Consider the following 18,714-nt stretch of genomic DNA (forward strand, 5'->3'; position numbering starts at 1 on the left):
TTGCTTTCCGTGCTGCCCAGATATTCCAAATTTGAATGTCATGCACTCCTAGAAATCTATAAAATCTAAATTCAGCAAAGAAGGTGCGGCAGGGATAAAGTAAAAATACCCCCCAGTGAAGACAAAATGAGTGGGGCACAGTTCTCTTTTATTCAGTCTGATCCATCTGCCTACCAGCTTCCTACTCTTCAGAGCAGTAGTTGGTGAAGGAAGGTACCGGCTGTTGAGCACTAAGAAAGTGTTCTTCATAAAACCCCAAATCTGTTTGGAAGTCTTGTTCAAGGGTTTGCTCATCCATTTATGGAGCTTTACTTTCAGGCAAACCAGAATTCTTTCTATTTAATAACAGTTTAGCCTGCTCTGAAAACTATTCCCTCTTGCAGCAGAATGATCATGTAGCATTAGAAGAATTCAGAAAGGTGTTATAGCTCTTCTGTAAATTCCCCTTTAAAATGTTTTTCCTTCAGAATAGGACCAGAAAGAATAGAATCATAGAATGGTAGAATGGTAGAATCCTAGAATAGTTTGGGTTGGAAGGGACCTTAAAGATCATCTAGTTCCAACCCCCTTGCCTTGGGCAGGGCCACCCTACTAGATCAGGCTGCCCAAAGCCTCAAGCTTCAAGACAGTAAAAAGTTGTGATGTGCTAACAACCCTGCATCCATAGCCATGCAGATGGATGCTGGAATAAAGCACAGTGCTGTTTCTGCTGTGTCAGAGCATCATTCAGGAGCGCACAACCCAAACCAGCTGCTCCACCTCTGTATCAAAAGTCTGGCTTTTAACTTCAAGTTCCGGCATTGCTTCATTTGGGTTGCAAAGCGCGCTGTGCCCTGCCATCTGCAGGGAAGTTCTCAGGAGCACCTAAGGATGAGAGAGCTGGCAGCGTGTGATAGGATCGTGTTGTGTAAATAATGATAGGGCAGAGAGGTTCAAATTCAGTAAAGGGGCTTCCACAAGAACCAAGCATCCCAAACACCACCCCATGGATATTGCCCTGTCAAGTGGTTCTAAATCACGGTTACAGTACGGAGATGTTTTTTTAAACTTAACCAACCAAGAATCTAAACTGTGACACACATCTAACTTGGTTCCCGAGACATGAAGTCTGCAGCTGCCCTTGGCCAGCCCTGACAGCTCCGTTTTCTGTGTGAGCTCATCTGCCTGGCGAACAGATCTGTGGCTTCCCCTGCCTCACTGGCAGCTGTGCGCGCTCTGCTGTACCGAGTGGTTTGTGGGTTTAGGTATTCAGTATGTCAGATGCTTCTCTCTGTGCCTGAAGGTACTCTGGAAAACCCTCCAGCCTTCAAAAGAGCCCTCAAAGCCTGAAGGCAGAGGCATAAGGATGGCTGCATTCCCAGCTCCTCTCCAGGAGAGCAGCCACGGCGATGCTCAGCAAAACGTGTGGAAACAGGCAGTGCGTCTCCTTTTCCTCCCCCGGAGTTAGCAGTTTTCTGTGATGGGGGCTTTAGTCTCATGTTTATTTCATAGTTTCTCATGGGTTTATCTTCAAAGGGTTTGTCTGGTTGCTCTCTGGATTTACAGCTGTCAGCCTCTACAGCTTCCTGTGGCAAAAAGTTCCAAAGGAAGGAATATTCCCTGGAAAAGTAGTACGGCTTTTGTGTAATTTCTGACTAATAACATTATTTCAGGCCCTCGAGTTCCTCTTTTATGACAAATCACGACAATTTTTTCCTTCTTCACATTTTCCAGGCCATTCCTGCTTTCACAAACCTCTCCCATCTATCTTCCATATGATTTCTTGGTTCAGGAATCTTATTCAGTCTTCACATAGAAGCTGCTCCATGCTTTTAGTTGTACTTCCTGCCCTTCTCTATTTAATTTCAAAGACTTCAGCTTGTTTTGCGAGGTCAGAACTGTACCCAAGGTTTCAAGACCCACGTGGCCGTAGATTTAGACAGGGAGGTGATGACAGCTTTCATGGTGTTTTATTTTGTAGCTGTTCCTAGCATTGTTTGTAGTCCAGAACATTGTAGAGCATTAGGGTGAATGCTGACTGGAGTGGGATTCCTCAGTCACCTGAATTACCTCAATCCAGAATTCATTGTGACCTGAGTGGGATAGCAACCTACAGGCCACCTGGGGACATCTGAAAAATCTCACTGCCAGCAGTGTCAGCTTGGGGATAAATTTCTACAAACACACCCAGAAATAAGGTGCTTTAGGTTGTGTCCAGGACATCCTCATGCTGTCCACCCACAGCCATAGGGATATGATAAATGTATTGATCTGTGGAGATGTTAGACTGCCAAGAGCCGTAACGCTTCCTTCTGCGAATGGTGGTTATCCCTGTTGTAGTATCAGCAAGTGGGGTGAGCAAAGACTCTCCTGTGCTTTGTTTCAGGTGAAGATACCCACACAAGCCTTTATGGAGCGGCTGTAGATGTCAACATCAGGCTGGAGAGGAGGTCCTTGACAATTGAGAAGACTTACCTCACTCTGGAAAACCGCGGCACTGTGGTCATCCACAATCGGAGTGGAATCACTGCCCACTTCCAGTGGAAGGCTTTTGTTACTCAGGAAGAGGAGGATAAGCGGAAGCTGAGGTTTGTTTGGAAGACTCCTTTCAGTTGGATATTGTGTGCAAGGATAAAAGTAACGTGTGGCCTCATAGGGGTGTCGGTGCTCTGGAATGTTTTAGGGCAAGTAAAGCATCCACGGTGTGAGGGGATGTCACTGACCTTCAGGGTAACGGAGCTCAGCACTTCCCATTCCAGTCCCACCCGAGCTCCAGCTGAGGATGCTGGTTTGGGGCAAAAGTGTGATTACAGTGACTGGGTAGCAAATTTGATTTTTTTGTGGGAGCAGAGGACCACTGAGGTCCAGAGATCCCTGGGCTACAGAGGGTCCACAAGGCTGAGGAAGCATCAGTATTTGTTACCTGGGACTTAACGTAGCTGCAGGGAACAACTGTTGTGATGATAAGTGCGGATGCTTCCATTCCAGCTTTGATAAGGCGGCAACTACTTTCCAGGCAGGGTGCAGGGCAGAGTGCTTTGGCCCAGAAAGCTGAGGCCATCCTGCTGTGGGATGTTGAATTGTATTCCACTGTCCTGGTTTCCAGCAGAATGATGTGTTTCTGCCCTTCCTCGGAGCCTGAGGAGAGTTTGGAGGTGGAGGGTTCTGTGGGGAAGGTGGGACAGCACAGGACTGGGAAGTGCATTTGGGCTTCAGCAGTCCATGTCCTTGTGGTGATGAGAGATCATAGAATCATAGAATAGTTTGGGTTGGAAGAGACCTTAAAGGTCATCTAGTTCCAACCCCTCTGCCATGGGCAGAGACATCCCACTAAATCAGGCTGCCCAACGCCCCACCCAACCTGGCCTTGAACACCTCCAGGGATGGGGCAGCCACAACTTCCCTTGGCAATCTGTTCCAGTGTCTCACCACTGTCATGGTAAAGAAATTCTTCCTAACGTCTAGTCTAAATCTGCCCCTCTCCAGTTTTGGTCCATTCCCCCTCATCCTATCCCTAGAAGCCTTTATGAATAGTCCCTCTCCAGCTTTCCTGTAGGCCCCTCTCAGGTACTGGAAGATCACTATATGATCTCCTCAGAGCCTTCTCTTCTCCGGGCTGAACAAGCCCAAATCTCTCAGCCTGTCCTCCTATGGAAGGTGCTCCAGCCCTCCGATCATTTTTGTAGCCCTCCTCTGGACCCGTTCCAACAGCTCCATATCCTACTTACATTGAGGATTCCAGAACTGGACACAGTAATCCAGATGAGGTCTCACAAGAGAGGAATAGAAGGGCAGAATGCCCTCCCTTGCTCTGCTGGCCATGCTTCTTTTGATGTAGCCCAGGATATGACAGGCCTTCTGGGCTGCAAGCACACATTGCCGGCTTGTGTCGAGCTTCTCATCGACCAGCACCCCCAAGTCCTTCTCTGCAGGGCTCCTCTCAATCACTTCATCTCCCATCATGTACTGAAATCGGGGATTGCCCCGACCCAGGTGTAGGACCTTGCACTTGGCCTTGTTGAACCTCATGAGGTTCTCATTGGCCCACTTCTCCAGCCTGTGCAGGTCCCTCTGGTTGACATCCCATCCTTCCGGTGTGGCAACTGCACCACTCAGCTTGGCGTCATCTGCAAACTTGCTGAGGACGCACTCGATCTCACTGTCACTATCATTGATGAAGATATTAAACAGCACTGGTCCCAGTACGGACCCCTGAAGGACACCACTTGTCATGGATCTCCATCTGGACTTTGAGCCATAGACCACTACTCTTTGAATATGACCTTCCAAACAATTTCTTATCCACCAAACAGTCCACCCATCAAATCCATATCTCTGCAATTTAGAGAGAAGGATGTTGTGGGGGACAGTGTCAAAGGCTTTACAGAAGTCCAGATATACCTGTTGGTTTTGCCGTGTCCATTGCTGTGGTTACCCAATCATAGAAAGCCACTAAGTTGGTCGTACAGGACTTGCCCCTGGTGAAGCCATGCTGGCTGCCATTAATCAGCTCCCTGTCCTCCATGTGCTTTAGCATAGTTTCTAGGAGGATCTGTTCCATGATCTTCCCAGGCACACAGGTGAGGCTGACAGGTCGGTAGTTCTCAGGGTCATCTTTTCTACCCTTTTTAAAAATGGGCACAGCATTCTCCTTCTTCCAGTCACCAGGGACTTCTCCTGATTGCCGTGACTTTTCAAATATCATGGGGAGTGGTTTGGCAACCACATCTGCCAATTCCCTTGGGACTCTGGGATGCATCTCATCAAGTCCCATAAACTTATATATGTTCAGGTTCCTCAGGTGGTCATGAACTCGATCCTCCTCTACTGTGGGACGGGGTTTACACTTGCTGTCCCTTGACCCAGGAGGAGTGAAGAGAGCAGTTATCAGGGAAGACTGAGGCAAAAAAGTTGTTGAGTACCTCACGAGACATGAGATCACCATTTCGAGCCATCAGTGGGGGTACCTTCCTCTTTTGATTGACGTACCTGTAGAAGCCTTTCTTGTTAGCCTTTACTTCCCTTGCCAAGTTCAGCTCCAGCTATGCCTTGGCCTTGCTGACCTCATCCCTACACAACCGGGCAGCGTTGTGTAGGGATGCCTACAGCTCGCTGTGCTACTTTTCCAGCGTATGTCAGGGTGGTTGAAGTCCCTGAGTAGGATGAGAGCTTGTGAGCATGAAGCCTCCTGTAGCTGGAGGAAGAAGGCTTCATTGGTTGGCTCTCCTCTCTCAGGTGGCCTGTAGTATACACCAACCACAAGATTCCTGTTGGTTCTTCTGCCTTTAATTTTGACCCACAAGCTTTCAACCTGTTTGCGGCTCCTCTTCAACGACAGCTCTTCACATTCTATCCCTTTCCTGAGACAGAGGGCAACGCCTTCACCCCTTCCCAGTCCGTCCCCTCTGAACAGCCTGCAGCCATCGATAGCCACACTCTAGTCATGGGATTTGTCCCACCACGTTTCTGTGATGGCAACTAGATCATAGCTTTGTAGTAGCACAGGAGCTTCCAGCTCCTCATGCTTGTTACCCAAGCTTCATGTGTTTGCCTAAAGGCACTTCAGCTGGGCTGCCGGTTGCATCACCTTCCCAGCGCTTCCTTTATTCCCTATAAGATGTTTTAGGGAAGCATCCTCCCTGACCTGATCCCTGACACCTGTCCTCCCACCACTTGTTACAGGCTAGCTTGATGTTATCCTCCTCCCCCTTCATATCTAGTTTAAAGCCCTATTCACAAGCCCTGCAAGCCCTGCAAGATGGGGTGGGTTCTTCAAAAGGTGCCGTTGGTGGATGGGCAGCACAGAAACACCTGCAGCTGGGCAGGTGAGTGGAAAATGACACACAAAGGCTTGGGTGATTTAGAGAATCCTGTGTGATTTCTCAGACTTGGGTGAGTGCAGGTCTCTAGGAGTTAGTCTGAACCCATCACTGATCAGGAGACTGCCCTAAACTGGTGCACTTTTTAAAGGCTTGTGAAAAAATAACGTTCAGCGTAATTAGGTCAGAAATGCCTTGAAGCCCAAAGAGTTTTCCACTGTTCTCTGGTTTTATTTCACAGTGTGTGAGTTCCATGCAAGCTCAATATCTTAAGAGAAAATCTCATGACCTTCTCTCGCTACTTCCCTGGACCATTCGTTTTGCCAGTTTGTGTCCTGGACACTGACCAGGAGGTTTTGTTCTTCCTTACTTGCAATCTTAGGGGTGGCCATAGCTCCAGGGCCACTGTCCTGCTCTCAGAGAAGCTTTTGAGGTCTTGGAGCAGGGAAGACTTCTTTGTGGATGGAGGCAGTGTGAGACCCTGCACTGGGATGTGACCCAAAATGACCTGGATAGTTAGAAGGTCTACCCAGGGATTTGCTCCATCTCCCTCCTGCAAGGCTTTTTGGGATTTCAAGATGGAATTATTGCCTGTTGATGGAGGTTGAGTTGGAAGTTGCTTATCTCAGTGGCTGGAATCCTTCCTCATGCATAGCACTGCAGGTCAGCCCTAAAGAAGCATTTCCCGTTGCACCCTGCCGGAGTGAGCCAATGTGAGGATTTTTGGTGCTGGTGACAGCATTTGGCCGCAGCTCTGTCTGCGTGCAGCTTGCAATGTCCACGACTGTAGTACCTTTCTAACTGCATTTGAATTTAGCTGGGTGGTGATTGCTGTCTTGTGCGTAGTGCATCTGCTGCACATGGAGCTTTCCGTTCATCCCCCAGAGTTGTCCCCTGCTGGTTCTCCATGGCCAGGGGACTGGAGAGGGAAGGGAGGACAGCAGTGATTCAGCTGGGAAGCAGCTGCTGTGCAGCAGTGCTCCCTTCTCCTCTTGATTGTGATCTATGAATATTAAAATTATTTCTGCTATGACTGCCAAGTACAGGAGAGATCAGCTGTGTCAAAGCTTTGCAGAGGAGGCCAAAAAGGAAAAAGAGAAGGTGTTTCAAGGCTAGGCTTAAGCGACCTTTCAGCCAAGTTGCTCTCTCAAGGGCTGTTTGCCCGCAGAAAACCTCTTCTTCGCTTCTAAGTGTGAAGTAAAACTTCCTGCCTTGCCAGAGGACAGCAAGTGGCAGTCAGATCTCTTTGAAAGCCCGTGGTGCAGGGTCAGCCCCTTGCTGAGCTGCTGCTGTTCCTACTCGAGTGCATTGCTGCCCGTGTGGTTACACGATGGTCTCTGCAAAGAAGTTGCTCATTAAATTATCTGCTTGGTTTGTCTCTCCCCACAGGCTGTGCCAGAGGCTGCGCAGCAGGGAGGATGACATGTTGGATTGTTTTCTCAAGGAGTGCTTGGAGTTCTCCAGTCTCCGAGAATGCCGTCCTCTTCTCTCCGGCAACGTCCGGAACCAGAGTGCGAAAGGGCAAGGAGACCGCACGCTTTTCTCCAGTGATATTTTCACCATTGATCCAGTGGTAAGCGACGCCTTAGAACTTCCCTTCCTTCTCCTCTTCCCCTCTTCCCTGATGAGGTCATTTGGCAGATCCCGCATTAGCTGATGGAATGTGCCGAGAAAGACTTCAGGAGAGCTTGTTACAAAAAGCATTTCTGAACTATTGGCTCTTGGCAGGTGGTGAGAGCTGCCTAAAGCCAAAGTCTGCTGCAAAGGCTATAAATTAAGACCACTTAAGTGTCCTTACTGTATTTAGAGGTATCAGTTGCTGTGCGGAAGGCCACGCCTTATACGTCGTGTATGGGTGTTCGAGCACTTTTAGTTCACATGTTGACCTGAAAAATGAGATGGTCAGTGGAAATGAAGCCAAATTCAAGCCAGGTGTAATCATGGAAATACCACTCACTTCATGCAACCTGGACAAAAGCCTGGCAGGTTCCAATGGACTTTTTGAGTTCTATTGCACATAGGTACAGAAAATAGTTTGCTTTTCTGTTTACACAAGCAAAGCCCCATGTCCTTCATTCAAGCAGAGCCCTGATTCTGAGTATTTGCGTGGTCTGAGAGGAAGAATGCCTGCTGCCTAGCAGTACAAAATCCCTCCTTATCTTGAAGTAGATGCTAGAATAATCATAACCTCTTCTTCCTTTTAAAATAGGTGAAATGGGGTTTCTTTTCCCCCTTTTGGCAGGGGATCATGTTTTCTTTGGTCATCCTTGTAAGGCTGAGAGCCACCTATGTCAGCATAATGGCAGTTTCATGCCACTGTAGCTGACAGCAGCATGATGTGATCATGGGAGCGGCAGGAATCTTGTAGAACGTGGGAGTTGTTCAGCTGAGCACTAAGAGCATCCTGTAGCGTGTCAGAGCTGGTTCTGGAGAGTGTCCCAGGGGTCCTGCTTCATTACAGTCAGACTATGTGTCCACAAGTTGTTTAACCTGCTCATGAGCTCCTGAAGTGCACTGAGGCGCAGTCCCACAGCACCGAGTCCTGGTACTCCATGTCATGATGGCCTTGCAGCACCCCTGTGGCACCCAAAGGCTCTGATATCCAGCACGCTGACTGTGGGTTGCAGGCTGATCCCCCAGTTTGCTTTCTAAAGCAAGTGTGTTGTCGTGTCATAAGGCTTCATCTTCATCCAGTTACTTCCTGGATCGAAACATGAAGTGTGTTTGATCTGGCGAATGTGTTTGCTCTAGGTTTTGAGAGGGATCCAGGTGACTTTATGCTTTCAGGCTTCTCTTTTCTTCATGTCGTGGTCATTGTTGGTGTTGGCAACGGTTTCTTCTACCTGTTCTTCCCTCTCTTCTGTCGACTCGGAGCAGACTGTGCCTTAGGGAATTATTTGCTGCTGCAGCCCAATAACACCCTGTGTCAGAGCTCGGTGGTTTCTGTGCGGATGGCCCTCTGAGCTGTCAGCGCTGAATCAATGGAGAGAGTTTCAGTCACTTAATATTTATGCTGCAGGAGTGCTGGAGGCTCCCATCAGTTCAAGACTTCTGAAGAAGGCACTGAGGTTGCCCAGCAGCAAGCAGAGTCAAAGCCTCACTTGGAGGGCAGAAAAATAGGACTATTGTTTTTGTTTCCTTCTGAATTCCTCATTCCTGGTACAGGAGCATTACAGTTGCCAGAGGTGCATATATTGATGTCAACAATGCATAAAGAGACATTTGTAAGGCCAGGGCTTGAGGGGATACAAGCAGTGCCTTTATTTAAAGCGGTTGCAAGAAGTGAGTGAGAGCCTTTACAAGGCAGGGCTGTCTCTGAAACTGCGCAGCAAGGCTCTGCAGGCCTGAACACCAGTGCTGGGATGCAGTGTGGGAGAGAAGCAGAGGGAGAAGTGCTTGAGGAAGCAGAAGACAACTGCAAACAGACTGCTAGCGTGGTGCAAACTTAAAACCCTGAGCAAGAGCATGTCAAGGAAAAGAGCTTTCTTGTTGAAAGAGGTGTGGAAGTGTAAGCAAACGCCATCTCTTCTTGTTTGAGCATATGTTCATGGGAACAGGAACGTGTGCGCCTTGCAGAGAGAAACAAGGTGCATGAGACACTCTACTCCTTTCTCAGGTCATCTGTCAGCTGGAAGAGCCTGTGTGCTGGCTGACTGCTCCTGGCACAGGGCAGAAGCAGCCATGGGTGGGAAGGAGCCTGTTCTCCATTGATCCGCAGCAGGAGGGCTTGTTCTGCTGGGTGCCAATTGCTGTGGCTCACTTGGGTACATTGTGCACTTCTGTATACATGCAAGAAAAGGGTGGAAGAGGCAGCACCTTTGTAACTGAGAGTGGAAAAATCCATTAGATTTGCTAATTTTTTTCTGATCTGATTTCTGGGACTGAAAAGAAGAAATGTAACATTTGAAGATAAATGATCTGCTGTCTGCTTCTGTTTTAGGAAGGAGATGTCTTGCCAAATTCTTCAGTTGTAATTAATGTGATCTTTAAACCCCAAGAAGCCAGAGTCTACAAACAAATGGTCTACTGTGACATCTCAGGTATGGCTCCTTGGTCTCCTCTCAGGCACAGGGAAGGCGAGGCACAAGCAGTCTTCCAGCCCACTCTGCTCACGTGTAATTGCTAGGAAGGGTCAGTGGCCAGCAGGGCCGTGCTGGCATGTGCCCACTGTCCCTGCAGTTTCCAAGTAGCCCTCAGGATACCTGGCGATCCCTCAGGATACCTTGAGAACTCATCTGGAATACTGTGTCCAGTTCTGGAATCCGCAGTGTAAGAAGGATATGGAGCTGTTGGAACGGGTCCAGAGGAAGGCTACAAAGATGGTTGGAGGGCTGGAGCACCTTCCCTGTGAGGACAGGCTGAGAGAGTTGGGCTTGTTCAGCCTGGAGAAGGATCTGAGGAGATCTTATAGCAACCTTCCAGTACCTGAAGGGGCTACAGGAAAGCTGGAGAGGGGCTTCTCGTAAAGGCTTGTGGGGATAGGACCAGGGGGAGCAGGTATAAACTGGAGAGGCGCAGATTTAGACTAGACATTAGGAAGAATTTCTTTACCATGAGAGTGGTGAGACACTGGAACAGGTTGCCAAGGGAAGTTGTGGCTGCCCCATCCCTGGAGGTGTTCAAGGCCAGGTTGGGTGGGGCGTTGGGCAGCCTGATTTAGTGGGATGTCTCTGCCCATGGCAGAGGGGTTGGAACTAGATGACCTTTAAGGTCTCTTCCAACCCAAACTATTCTATGATTCTAGGATGTGTGGCTACAAGTTTGGATCTCAGATCTCAGAACAGTCAATGCATGGGTTTGCCAACATTTGCTCTTGAGAAATATATAAGCTCAAAATGGACTTTCTTATTTATTCATGCAAATAAAGCTGTGTCTCTTGTGTGCTGGAAGGAAGCACGCGGTGCAGGGCACAGACACTTAAAATTGATTTTTGGGTTTGTCTGCACACAGAACTGTATTGAGTTACAGTTTGTGAAACCCCTTTCTAAGCCACTTTTGCAGGGAGATGCTAAATCCAGAATGATAATTTGTCCCTTACCTTGTGACAGAGTTGACCTGCATTGTGTAAAAGTGTTTGTTGGTGTGGTCAGATGAGAATCACATTCAAAGCCAGTCATTAAACACAGGGAAGGGTGTCAGAAAGCAGAAGTGAAGACCCTCAGCAACAAGGTCCTGTGCTGTTGGGCCACCTACACCCCTCTTTATTTGAAAGGAAGGCAGCAATGCCTGAGTGTGACCGCTGCAGGATGTGCCAGGGCATTATTCCTACTGAGATTTAAATTCTCGTTCTACAGTACCTGAGGGAAGAGAAGGGTCCTGCATCTTCCCCTGGAGCATCTAGAGCTGGTCCCTTCTGGCCTGGAGTTGGGGACTAGCATGGAGGCAGCTTGGAAAATCCAGGATAACAGAAGGAATTGTTGCACTGAAACAGAAGTCTCTCTCTCCCCAGGCCGTGAAACCAGGCTGCCCCTGCGCATCAAAGGGGAAGGCATAGGGCCCCAGCTCTGCTCTGACTTGGACCAGCTGGACATCGGGAAGGTCTCTGTCGAATCAGCGCAGACTTATGAGGTGAGCAGTAGGGGTTCACAGGGGCTAGGATGGATCCTGATGGCTCCCTGGACAGCTGGGAGCCCCATGGACCTGCAGGATTTCTGGCAACTCAGGCAGTTGTAAGCAGAGAACAGTGACATAACAGTGAAGTCTGAGAGGTTTCACAGCATGTGGATGATTTTTTCGGGGTTCTGAAAGATGCGTATGTTGTTTGTGAAGCCCTGGTCCCTGCCTTTGGGCAACCTCCCTTTGAGGTCAGCAGGGAGGCTTCCTGGAAAAAAAACCTCTTTGACACACGAAAGCAACACTGCGTTAAAAAGACACTTCAGCTTTGGAACACCTCTGGCTCTAAAGAGAGCAAAGCACTTCAGGAAAAAACTTTCTCCATATTTGCCTATTTCTCCACCCCCGCCTTGCCCTGGTGTTGAGTCTTCTGCAAAAAAATAAGATGGAGCAATGGAAAGAAGTAGAAAATGGGGCAATACATCATGCCAGATGCTTTTAAAAGCTTGACTGTGGCTGGGAAGGTGTTTTCACATATTAAGGTGTTTTCTAATCAAAATATTGTGCTCTGTGTGCATTTTTAATGCTGCTACTTTACTAATTCTCTCCATCAATTTATTCTTTTCATTACTTGAGAAAGTGTGAGTAAGTAGGTGATGCTATCAGTGCCGCACTAAGCAGCGAGACCGGAGCTAAACCTCAGCTCAGCATAGGATCCCTGAGTGCAATTTGTAACTAAGGTGTAAAAAATGTGAGAGGAGAGAGCAGTTTGCAATTCACTGTTTCAGAGAGGGAGTACAGGAATCTTTTCAACAGCAGCTTAAAGAAGCTTAAAGAATAAGGGACACCTCTCTACTTCTGTCTCAATTTTTCTGACAGATTTTGCAAGGACAAAAATTAGGCCACAGGAATCCAAAGCAGAGAGATCCACCAGTAGGAATGGCAGGGTTTCCCCTGCAACAACTGGTAGTGTTACAGCTCTGCTTTGGGTGGGTTTGTTGGTGCCTGGCAGCACGCAGGCAGGTGTAGGCATTTCTTGCCTGACATGAAAAGAGCTGAGTCTCAAACAACGCTGCGGGATTGTGTCACTTGTTCGAGGCAGCTGATCTCCCCAGCGTTTGACAAAGCGGGCTTGGTTCTGAATTCATGGTTTATTCTCTTCATGGTAAATTCACAAGCAGTGGCTGTGAGTATTTAGGGAAAAGAAAATCTTTGGAGTAGATGGAGCAGCTCTGCACCTCCCACTCCTCCTTTCCTGATGTGTCTGTTTGAGCAAAGACTGAGAAACCGCCACACTGAAGGAAAAAGAAAAGGAACCTGATGTCCTGCAGCAGAGCCAGAGAGCGGCCCTGAGGTGTCTGCTATAGGCAGTGAACTCGTCAGCTGCAGTGGAAGCTGAATACGTTCTGCCCTTGGCAGGACCCGACTCACCTGCAGCAGAAGCTGCTGTGGATGAGTCGCTGGTGAGGTGGCAGCTGGCCTTTGGGGGCTCTTAGGGGCAGGGCTGCATCGATGAGCTAATGCTGGGCACGGCCTCTGCTCTGCAAGGCAAAGTGGACCCCTCCGTGTCAGTGTGATAAACCCAGCAGGATTCTGTTTGTGTGAAGTTATCACTGCTTTGCATGAAAACAACCCAAAGGCAAAACTTGTCCTGTTTGTATTTTCATTGGCTTCTTTCTTCTGCGGGTGTTAAGTGATTACTGAAACACAAATCGGCCTTCTGTAGAAAGGAAGATTCCTTATGTATTTCTATCTCGCTTTCTTGTTGCTGCAGATGATCCTGTTTAACAAAGGAGCCATCGATGCTTTCTTCAGCCTGGAGCCTCCAACTACAGCTCTGGGCTCCTGCTTCACCTTTCTCCCTCAGGAAGGTCTCATTTCACCAAACAGGCTCCAAATCATCAAGATCTCCTTCAGTTCCACCATCCTGGGGGAGTTCACAGAAGAGTTCAGATTCAATGTAAATGGATCCCCTGAGCCTGTGACTTTGACTATCAGGTGAGGAGGGATATAGGAACTTGATGGGCACATCTGTAGCCTTCCCTGGGCAGTCGTCACCCACCAACCTCATTTTATGGTGAAGCAGTGGTAAAAAAGGTGATATCCAAGGTCTTAGTGTGGGGTGGCTGGGATCAGAGCCAAGATACAGCAATGGTTCCCTGTGAGGGGCAGTGACCGTGTCTCTGCTGCTCTCAGTGTACACTTTAACTCTGAAAGCCGTGGGTCCCTGTGGGAGACCCAAGCTTTGCCTTCATGGTTGAGCAGGGTGGCTCTGTGACTTTCTGGGACACTGTGCGCAGAGTTTGGCAGCAGCAGGTTCCTTCTGTGACCCTTTCTACGCCTGTGGGAAGACCCCAGGGCTTGCAGTGACTCTGCCCATGATGGAAAACAGTTTATCTCCTGGAGGCCACATGGAAAACATGTGGAGTTGCCCGCTGCCCAGCCTGGGCTCCCAGGAGCTGGAGTGACTCTTTCGGGGAGCTCACTTCCCTGTGGACACTGGCAGACAGGGTAATGGTATCAGCTCTGGGCAGTGATGGTCGGAGATGTCCCACCTGAACACGCAGCAAGGCCAGCAGGGCCTGGGAGATGTCTGAGGGCTGGGCCAGCCTGGGACGTTTCTGCAGCCAGAAGCAGTGTTTTCAAAATCCTCTGTTAATAATCCGTACAAAATGAGCAGCAGCAGCCTCAGCTTCATCTCTCATGCTAATGTGTTGGGACAAGCTGTCCTCCCAGCACTGGTGCAGAAAGGGCTCCTTTTTTCCTCCTTTCTGCAGCTGCAAAAGTGTTGATGAGGGGCTTTGGGGGCTCTGCAGCAAACGCTGTCACAAGGACTTGAGCATCACCCCCTGGGCTGGTGCCATTGCAAAAGATAACCCTCACCAAGTGAGGGGCAGAAGGGGGAAAAAGCCCTGAGGACAGGAGAGGCAAAGCTCCCTTCTCAGGACCCCAACAGCGTGTGAGCGTGTCTCAGCCAGTCTTAACCATGGGCTGGAGGATAACGTATCAGCAAGAAAGCTGATGCTGACTGCTCTGGGGCTGCCTGTGTCTGCTCAGCAGCCGGGCTCTTGGGCTGCGGCTGGTGGGAGGCACTAGATCAAAGCAGAAAAGAAATGAAGAGAGTCTGTGGTTAATTTTGCCAACTGGTAGGGGATATCAATAAAAAAAGAACGACAAGACTAATACTTTGCAAGGGGGGGAGGGAGATGTCTGTTGACAGACGATTGCATGGCCCAAGATCATCTGAGGAGGTGTTCCGTGTACTCCATGGAAACACCAGTTCCAGCTAAGAAATACCAAAGCATGGACCCAGCAGCTGGGAAGGCTGATTGCAGCGAATCCACTTCTCTGTGGCACCTCTGTGTCCATCACTTTACAGATGAGGAAAATGAGGCACGGAGCCATCATTTGTTCAGGGTCTTTTGTGGGGCCAGCAGCAAGCGGGGAGTGGGCCCTGCCTGACACGATGCCCTCAGCTGCATCAGCAGCTCTCAGTTGCACACGGCTTTGCCTGGGCTGCCTCCTGTCCACACAGATGCTGTGCTGAGCACAAGGGTGATGGGCTGGTTTGAAACCCACTGCCGTTCTGAGACCAGCTGTTACTGATCTGAGTTGTAATGCAAACTGAAAGCTTTGCACATCTCCAGTGTCTGTCTTTGTCCTCACAGGGGCTGTGTTACCGGACCACTTGTTCATTTTGATGTGCCTTCTCTCTCCTTTGGTGATGTCTCCTTTGGTGAGTCTGCCCCGCACTTGAACTTTGAATCAAGATGTCTGTTCATGGTCAACATTGAGCACTGTAGCATGAGAGCGTCCCTCACTTGTGTTCCTCTGCAGCAGCCTTTGGTGTGTAAAACCAGGGCTGCTGGTTGTTTAGGTGGTATTTGACCACCATGAGATCAAATGAGACCAAAGGAATAGGAAGTCAGCGTGTCCTGGTGTCCCTCATAGTCAGTCCAGTCCCAACCTCCCAGTCCTTGCAGAAGAATGTCTGTAAAAGTCTGTGTCCTAGGAAGGCCCAGGGGATGGGACTGTAGGAGAAGGGAGTTTATGCCACCTGTAGCTCGCCTGGTTCCTGTTGCAAGGCAAGGCCACCATTTCCCACCTGACCTTTAGTGTCAGATGTTAATTAGTGCTGTGAGGGCACCTCGTTATCACCTTACCAGCGAATGTGCCCAAAGGATAGCTCTGCATCAGGCACTGATGTCCTTGGAGAGGTGGGCTCCTTTTCTGCTGAAAGGCCACCTCTGCTGGTGTCAACAACTGGTGACTGAGCTTCCAGAGCACCTGCACTGAAATGCAGATTCTGGTTCTGCATCACAGTCTCACAAAAGGCTCATTTTTAGTGAGATGATCTCCAGTTTAAGTGTGAAATCAGTTGTGGACTGGTTGAAGGGCTATTATCGTTCTGCATTCAGGGTGCCTCTGTATTTTCATTTTGTTCATGGACCCTTTCACACAACTCTCTGCCTTTCCTGAGCCACTTTCTCCCTTTTCTACATCCTTCCTCTGCCACTTTTTTGTTTCTTTACAAACAAATAAAAGAAGAAACGCACCAGGCAGAAATATGGTTGTGTAGTAGGAGATTAGTGCTACTTAGTGTGATCTCATTAACTTGGCCTTTTCAGCTGAAGGCAGCCATCAGCTCTGCTGAAAACTGCTGTGTTGTGTGCAAAGACTTTGGTCCCGTTTGGGGCTGCGAGGTCTGTGTCTGTCCTTTTTGTGCCTACCGCCTCCCTGCTGGAGTTACTGCTGGAGTCACGGCTGGAGGCAGGCAGTGGTCACTGTCGATGGAATGGATGAGCTACCTGCAGTGTCTGCAGCCGGTTTCCCTCCCCACCTGCGTTACAGCAGCGTTCAGTAAGCAGCCATGGGAGATGTCTCCTTCTCACAGGGATGCCAGCCAGGCTGTGGGCTGGTGTCCTGTCTCTGCAGAGCATCCCCACCTGGTGTGGCTGTGTCTCTGGTGCCTTATGGAAACCTGGTATCAAAGGTCAAGTGATGCAAACCTTTGTGGGCAGTAACCAAAGCCAGTGCGCAGCATGGATGCAATGTTTCCATTTGCTAGCTCAGGAGAGAGATAACATTTGTTAGCTGACAGTTCCTGCTAATTCCAAAGGCAGCACCAACCTTGCCTCCTGTGGAGTGGGCTGCAAGTTGTCTCGTGCTCAGCCTGGTTGACCCCAAACCAGGAGATCCCTTAAGGATCCTGCCTAGAGAAAGTGCGTTGGAGTGCTTTGCATCATGCTGTAGCTCCCAATTTCATCCATCCTTTATCTTCCTGTAGCTTCTCCTCGGTGCCAATACTCTACTTGCTCTTGGAGTTAACAGGGAATTTTATGAATTGAATGTTCAGAATAAGTGGTCTGTCTGGATGCATGCTTATAAGTGAAAATCACTTGGTGCTCTTTTGGGGACATGTGAGAGAGCTCCTCAGTTAGAGAGAAAAACTCCTTGTGTTCCACATTGCTAAGAGTGGGCATTGCCAAAGAAGCAATTTCTGATCAGCAGAAAAGGGAACGATTAATTCCTTGTTCAGCTTCTCAAGTTAGCTGTAATTGGGATTGAAAAGAGCTGAAGTCCAAGCACAGTCTTATCATAACAGAGTATTCACACCGTGGGTTGATTGGTGCATAAATTGTTACTTGGGTTGTTTTCCTAGGCTTTCCTAGCACATTGTCCTGTCGCCTCATTAACACCTCCTCGGTGCTCAGGACCTTCAACCTTTACATTCCTGAGGATGGCTCAGGAGAGCCCAGTGTCACCATTTCTCATCTGATGTTGGACAACACCCTCCCATCCCGAAGAAGGAGAAGTCGAAGACAGGTCAGGCCGACTGAATTTACCATCACTCCTTGCAGAGGGATCATCCAGCCCCAGGGATTCCAGGATATCCAGGTATGGGAACAGTCTGGCCTTCAGCAGGTGGAGCTGAAACTTTGCTCATGTACAAGAGGGTTTTAGTGCTGCTAGCATACACAAGTAAGATATACGCACTATTGTGAGGCGTTTCTTGGCTGGGTTACTCTGGGGAATTTCTGAAGGAGCACTTTTTTGCTCACACGTGCCCTGATAACTGCATGGCATAGTCAACAAAGCAGATATTGTCACAAGACTTTCATTACTCCCAGAGACTGTCCTCTACGTGTGGGCCAGCAGAAGGATTAGGGTAAAACCTTCCCTTTCCTTACTGTGGGAGGAGAACCAGAGGACACCATGCATGGCCAATGGCTTTTGGGAGCGATGAAGTATTTCATGATCTTCTCTTCCACCAGATCACCCTGTGTTCCAACACTGTGAAGAAATACCGTCTGGCACTGGTGGTGGACGTGGAGGGTGTTGGCAAGGTGTCTTCATTGCTCCTCAGAGCCAGGTATCAGCACTGTCCCTGCAGTTCATTTTCTCTCCTCATGCATCCACCACCAGCACACTGCCTTGCTCACGGTTTGCTAGCCCCATCTCCAAAGAAGAAGTGCTGCCAAACGAGCCAGCTCTGCCCAGCCAGATAGGAGAACAGCAGCGCTTTGAAAGCGGCCCACGTTGCAAAGCACCTGGGCTCAGTAGACAGGCTTGGCCCCGAGGCTTTCTCTAAAGGGAACAGTACTTATGTTCATTATTGGCCTGGTTTTTGATGCTTGAGGTATAACAAGTTTCCAAAGGGCTACCTCTCCTCCTTCCTGCAAGTGCTGCACTTGGGCTGGGTTGCAACCAAAATGCAAAACTTGTTTGGTATGCAGGGAGCCTGCTGAAAGCTGGTGTCTGGTTCAGTCAACAAAGGTGTGTGCAAGCGGGGAAGGGGCTTGTGGCTGGTCTGGTGGGGAAAAAATAAAGGTAACATTTCACAAAGGGCAGAACAGTTTATGAGGTGAGGTCAGGTTTCTTCCCTCTGGTTCCTTTGGACATTCTCAGACCCAAGCAAAACGTTGTTCTGGCTGCAGCCAGTTCAATCGTGTTGCACTGCAGTGGGTGTGAGTTTAATCGTAAGAGGGTTGAGTTTCCCCTCGTCCAGGCAGAGCTGTTCAGTCAGTGTCTGGGCTGCAGTTTGGTAAAAGAAGTGCAGATGGGAACCGAAAGGTATGGATTTGTGGGGATGGAACTGGGAGAGGGCAATCACCCACTGCGTAAGGCAGATGGTAACTTGCGTTTCTATTACTGGGACAAGTGGCTGAGTTTTCAGGCAGGGCAAGAGCGCTATGGGAGAGAAGGGAGTCATTTTTATTGAGATACTGGAGTGCTGTGGTCTGTGAGCCTTGACAAGCACTGGGCTTTGGTGGGAAGGCTCCCCCAGAGCTTGCATCTTGCTGGGACTATTGGGAGGGTCCTTGCAAGCCTCCTGCAGTGAAGGTGCCCATCAGACAGCTCT

The 18,714-nt window shown here is 49.1% G+C and overlaps 1 protein-coding gene across 1 annotated transcript in view; it reads left to right on the plus strand.

The window, feature by feature from the left end:
• LOC128853847 (hydrocephalus-inducing protein homolog) overlaps positions 1 to 18,714 on the plus strand; it is a 39,245-nt gene that overhangs the window by 12,016 nt on the left and 8,515 nt on the right. Inside the window, exons 7-14 of the mRNA XM_054081837.1 lie at positions 2,366 to 2,567; positions 7,188 to 7,371; positions 9,739 to 9,838; positions 11,248 to 11,366; positions 13,126 to 13,349; positions 15,020 to 15,087; positions 17,014 to 17,249; positions 17,627 to 17,724. Of these exons, the coding sequence (XP_053937812.1) occupies positions 2,366 to 2,567; positions 7,188 to 7,371; positions 9,739 to 9,838; positions 11,248 to 11,366; positions 13,126 to 13,349; positions 15,020 to 15,087; positions 17,014 to 17,249; positions 17,627 to 17,724 (1,231 nt within the window). The remainder of the gene's footprint in view (positions 1 to 2,365; positions 2,568 to 7,187; positions 7,372 to 9,738; positions 9,839 to 11,247; positions 11,367 to 13,125; positions 13,350 to 15,019; positions 15,088 to 17,013; positions 17,250 to 17,626; positions 17,725 to 18,714) is intronic.

This window comes from Cuculus canorus, chromosome 16 (genome assembly GCF_017976375.1).
Source record: "Cuculus canorus isolate bCucCan1 chromosome 16, bCucCan1.pri, whole genome shotgun sequence".
Taxonomy (NCBI): domain Eukaryota; kingdom Metazoa; phylum Chordata; class Aves; order Cuculiformes; family Cuculidae; genus Cuculus; species Cuculus canorus.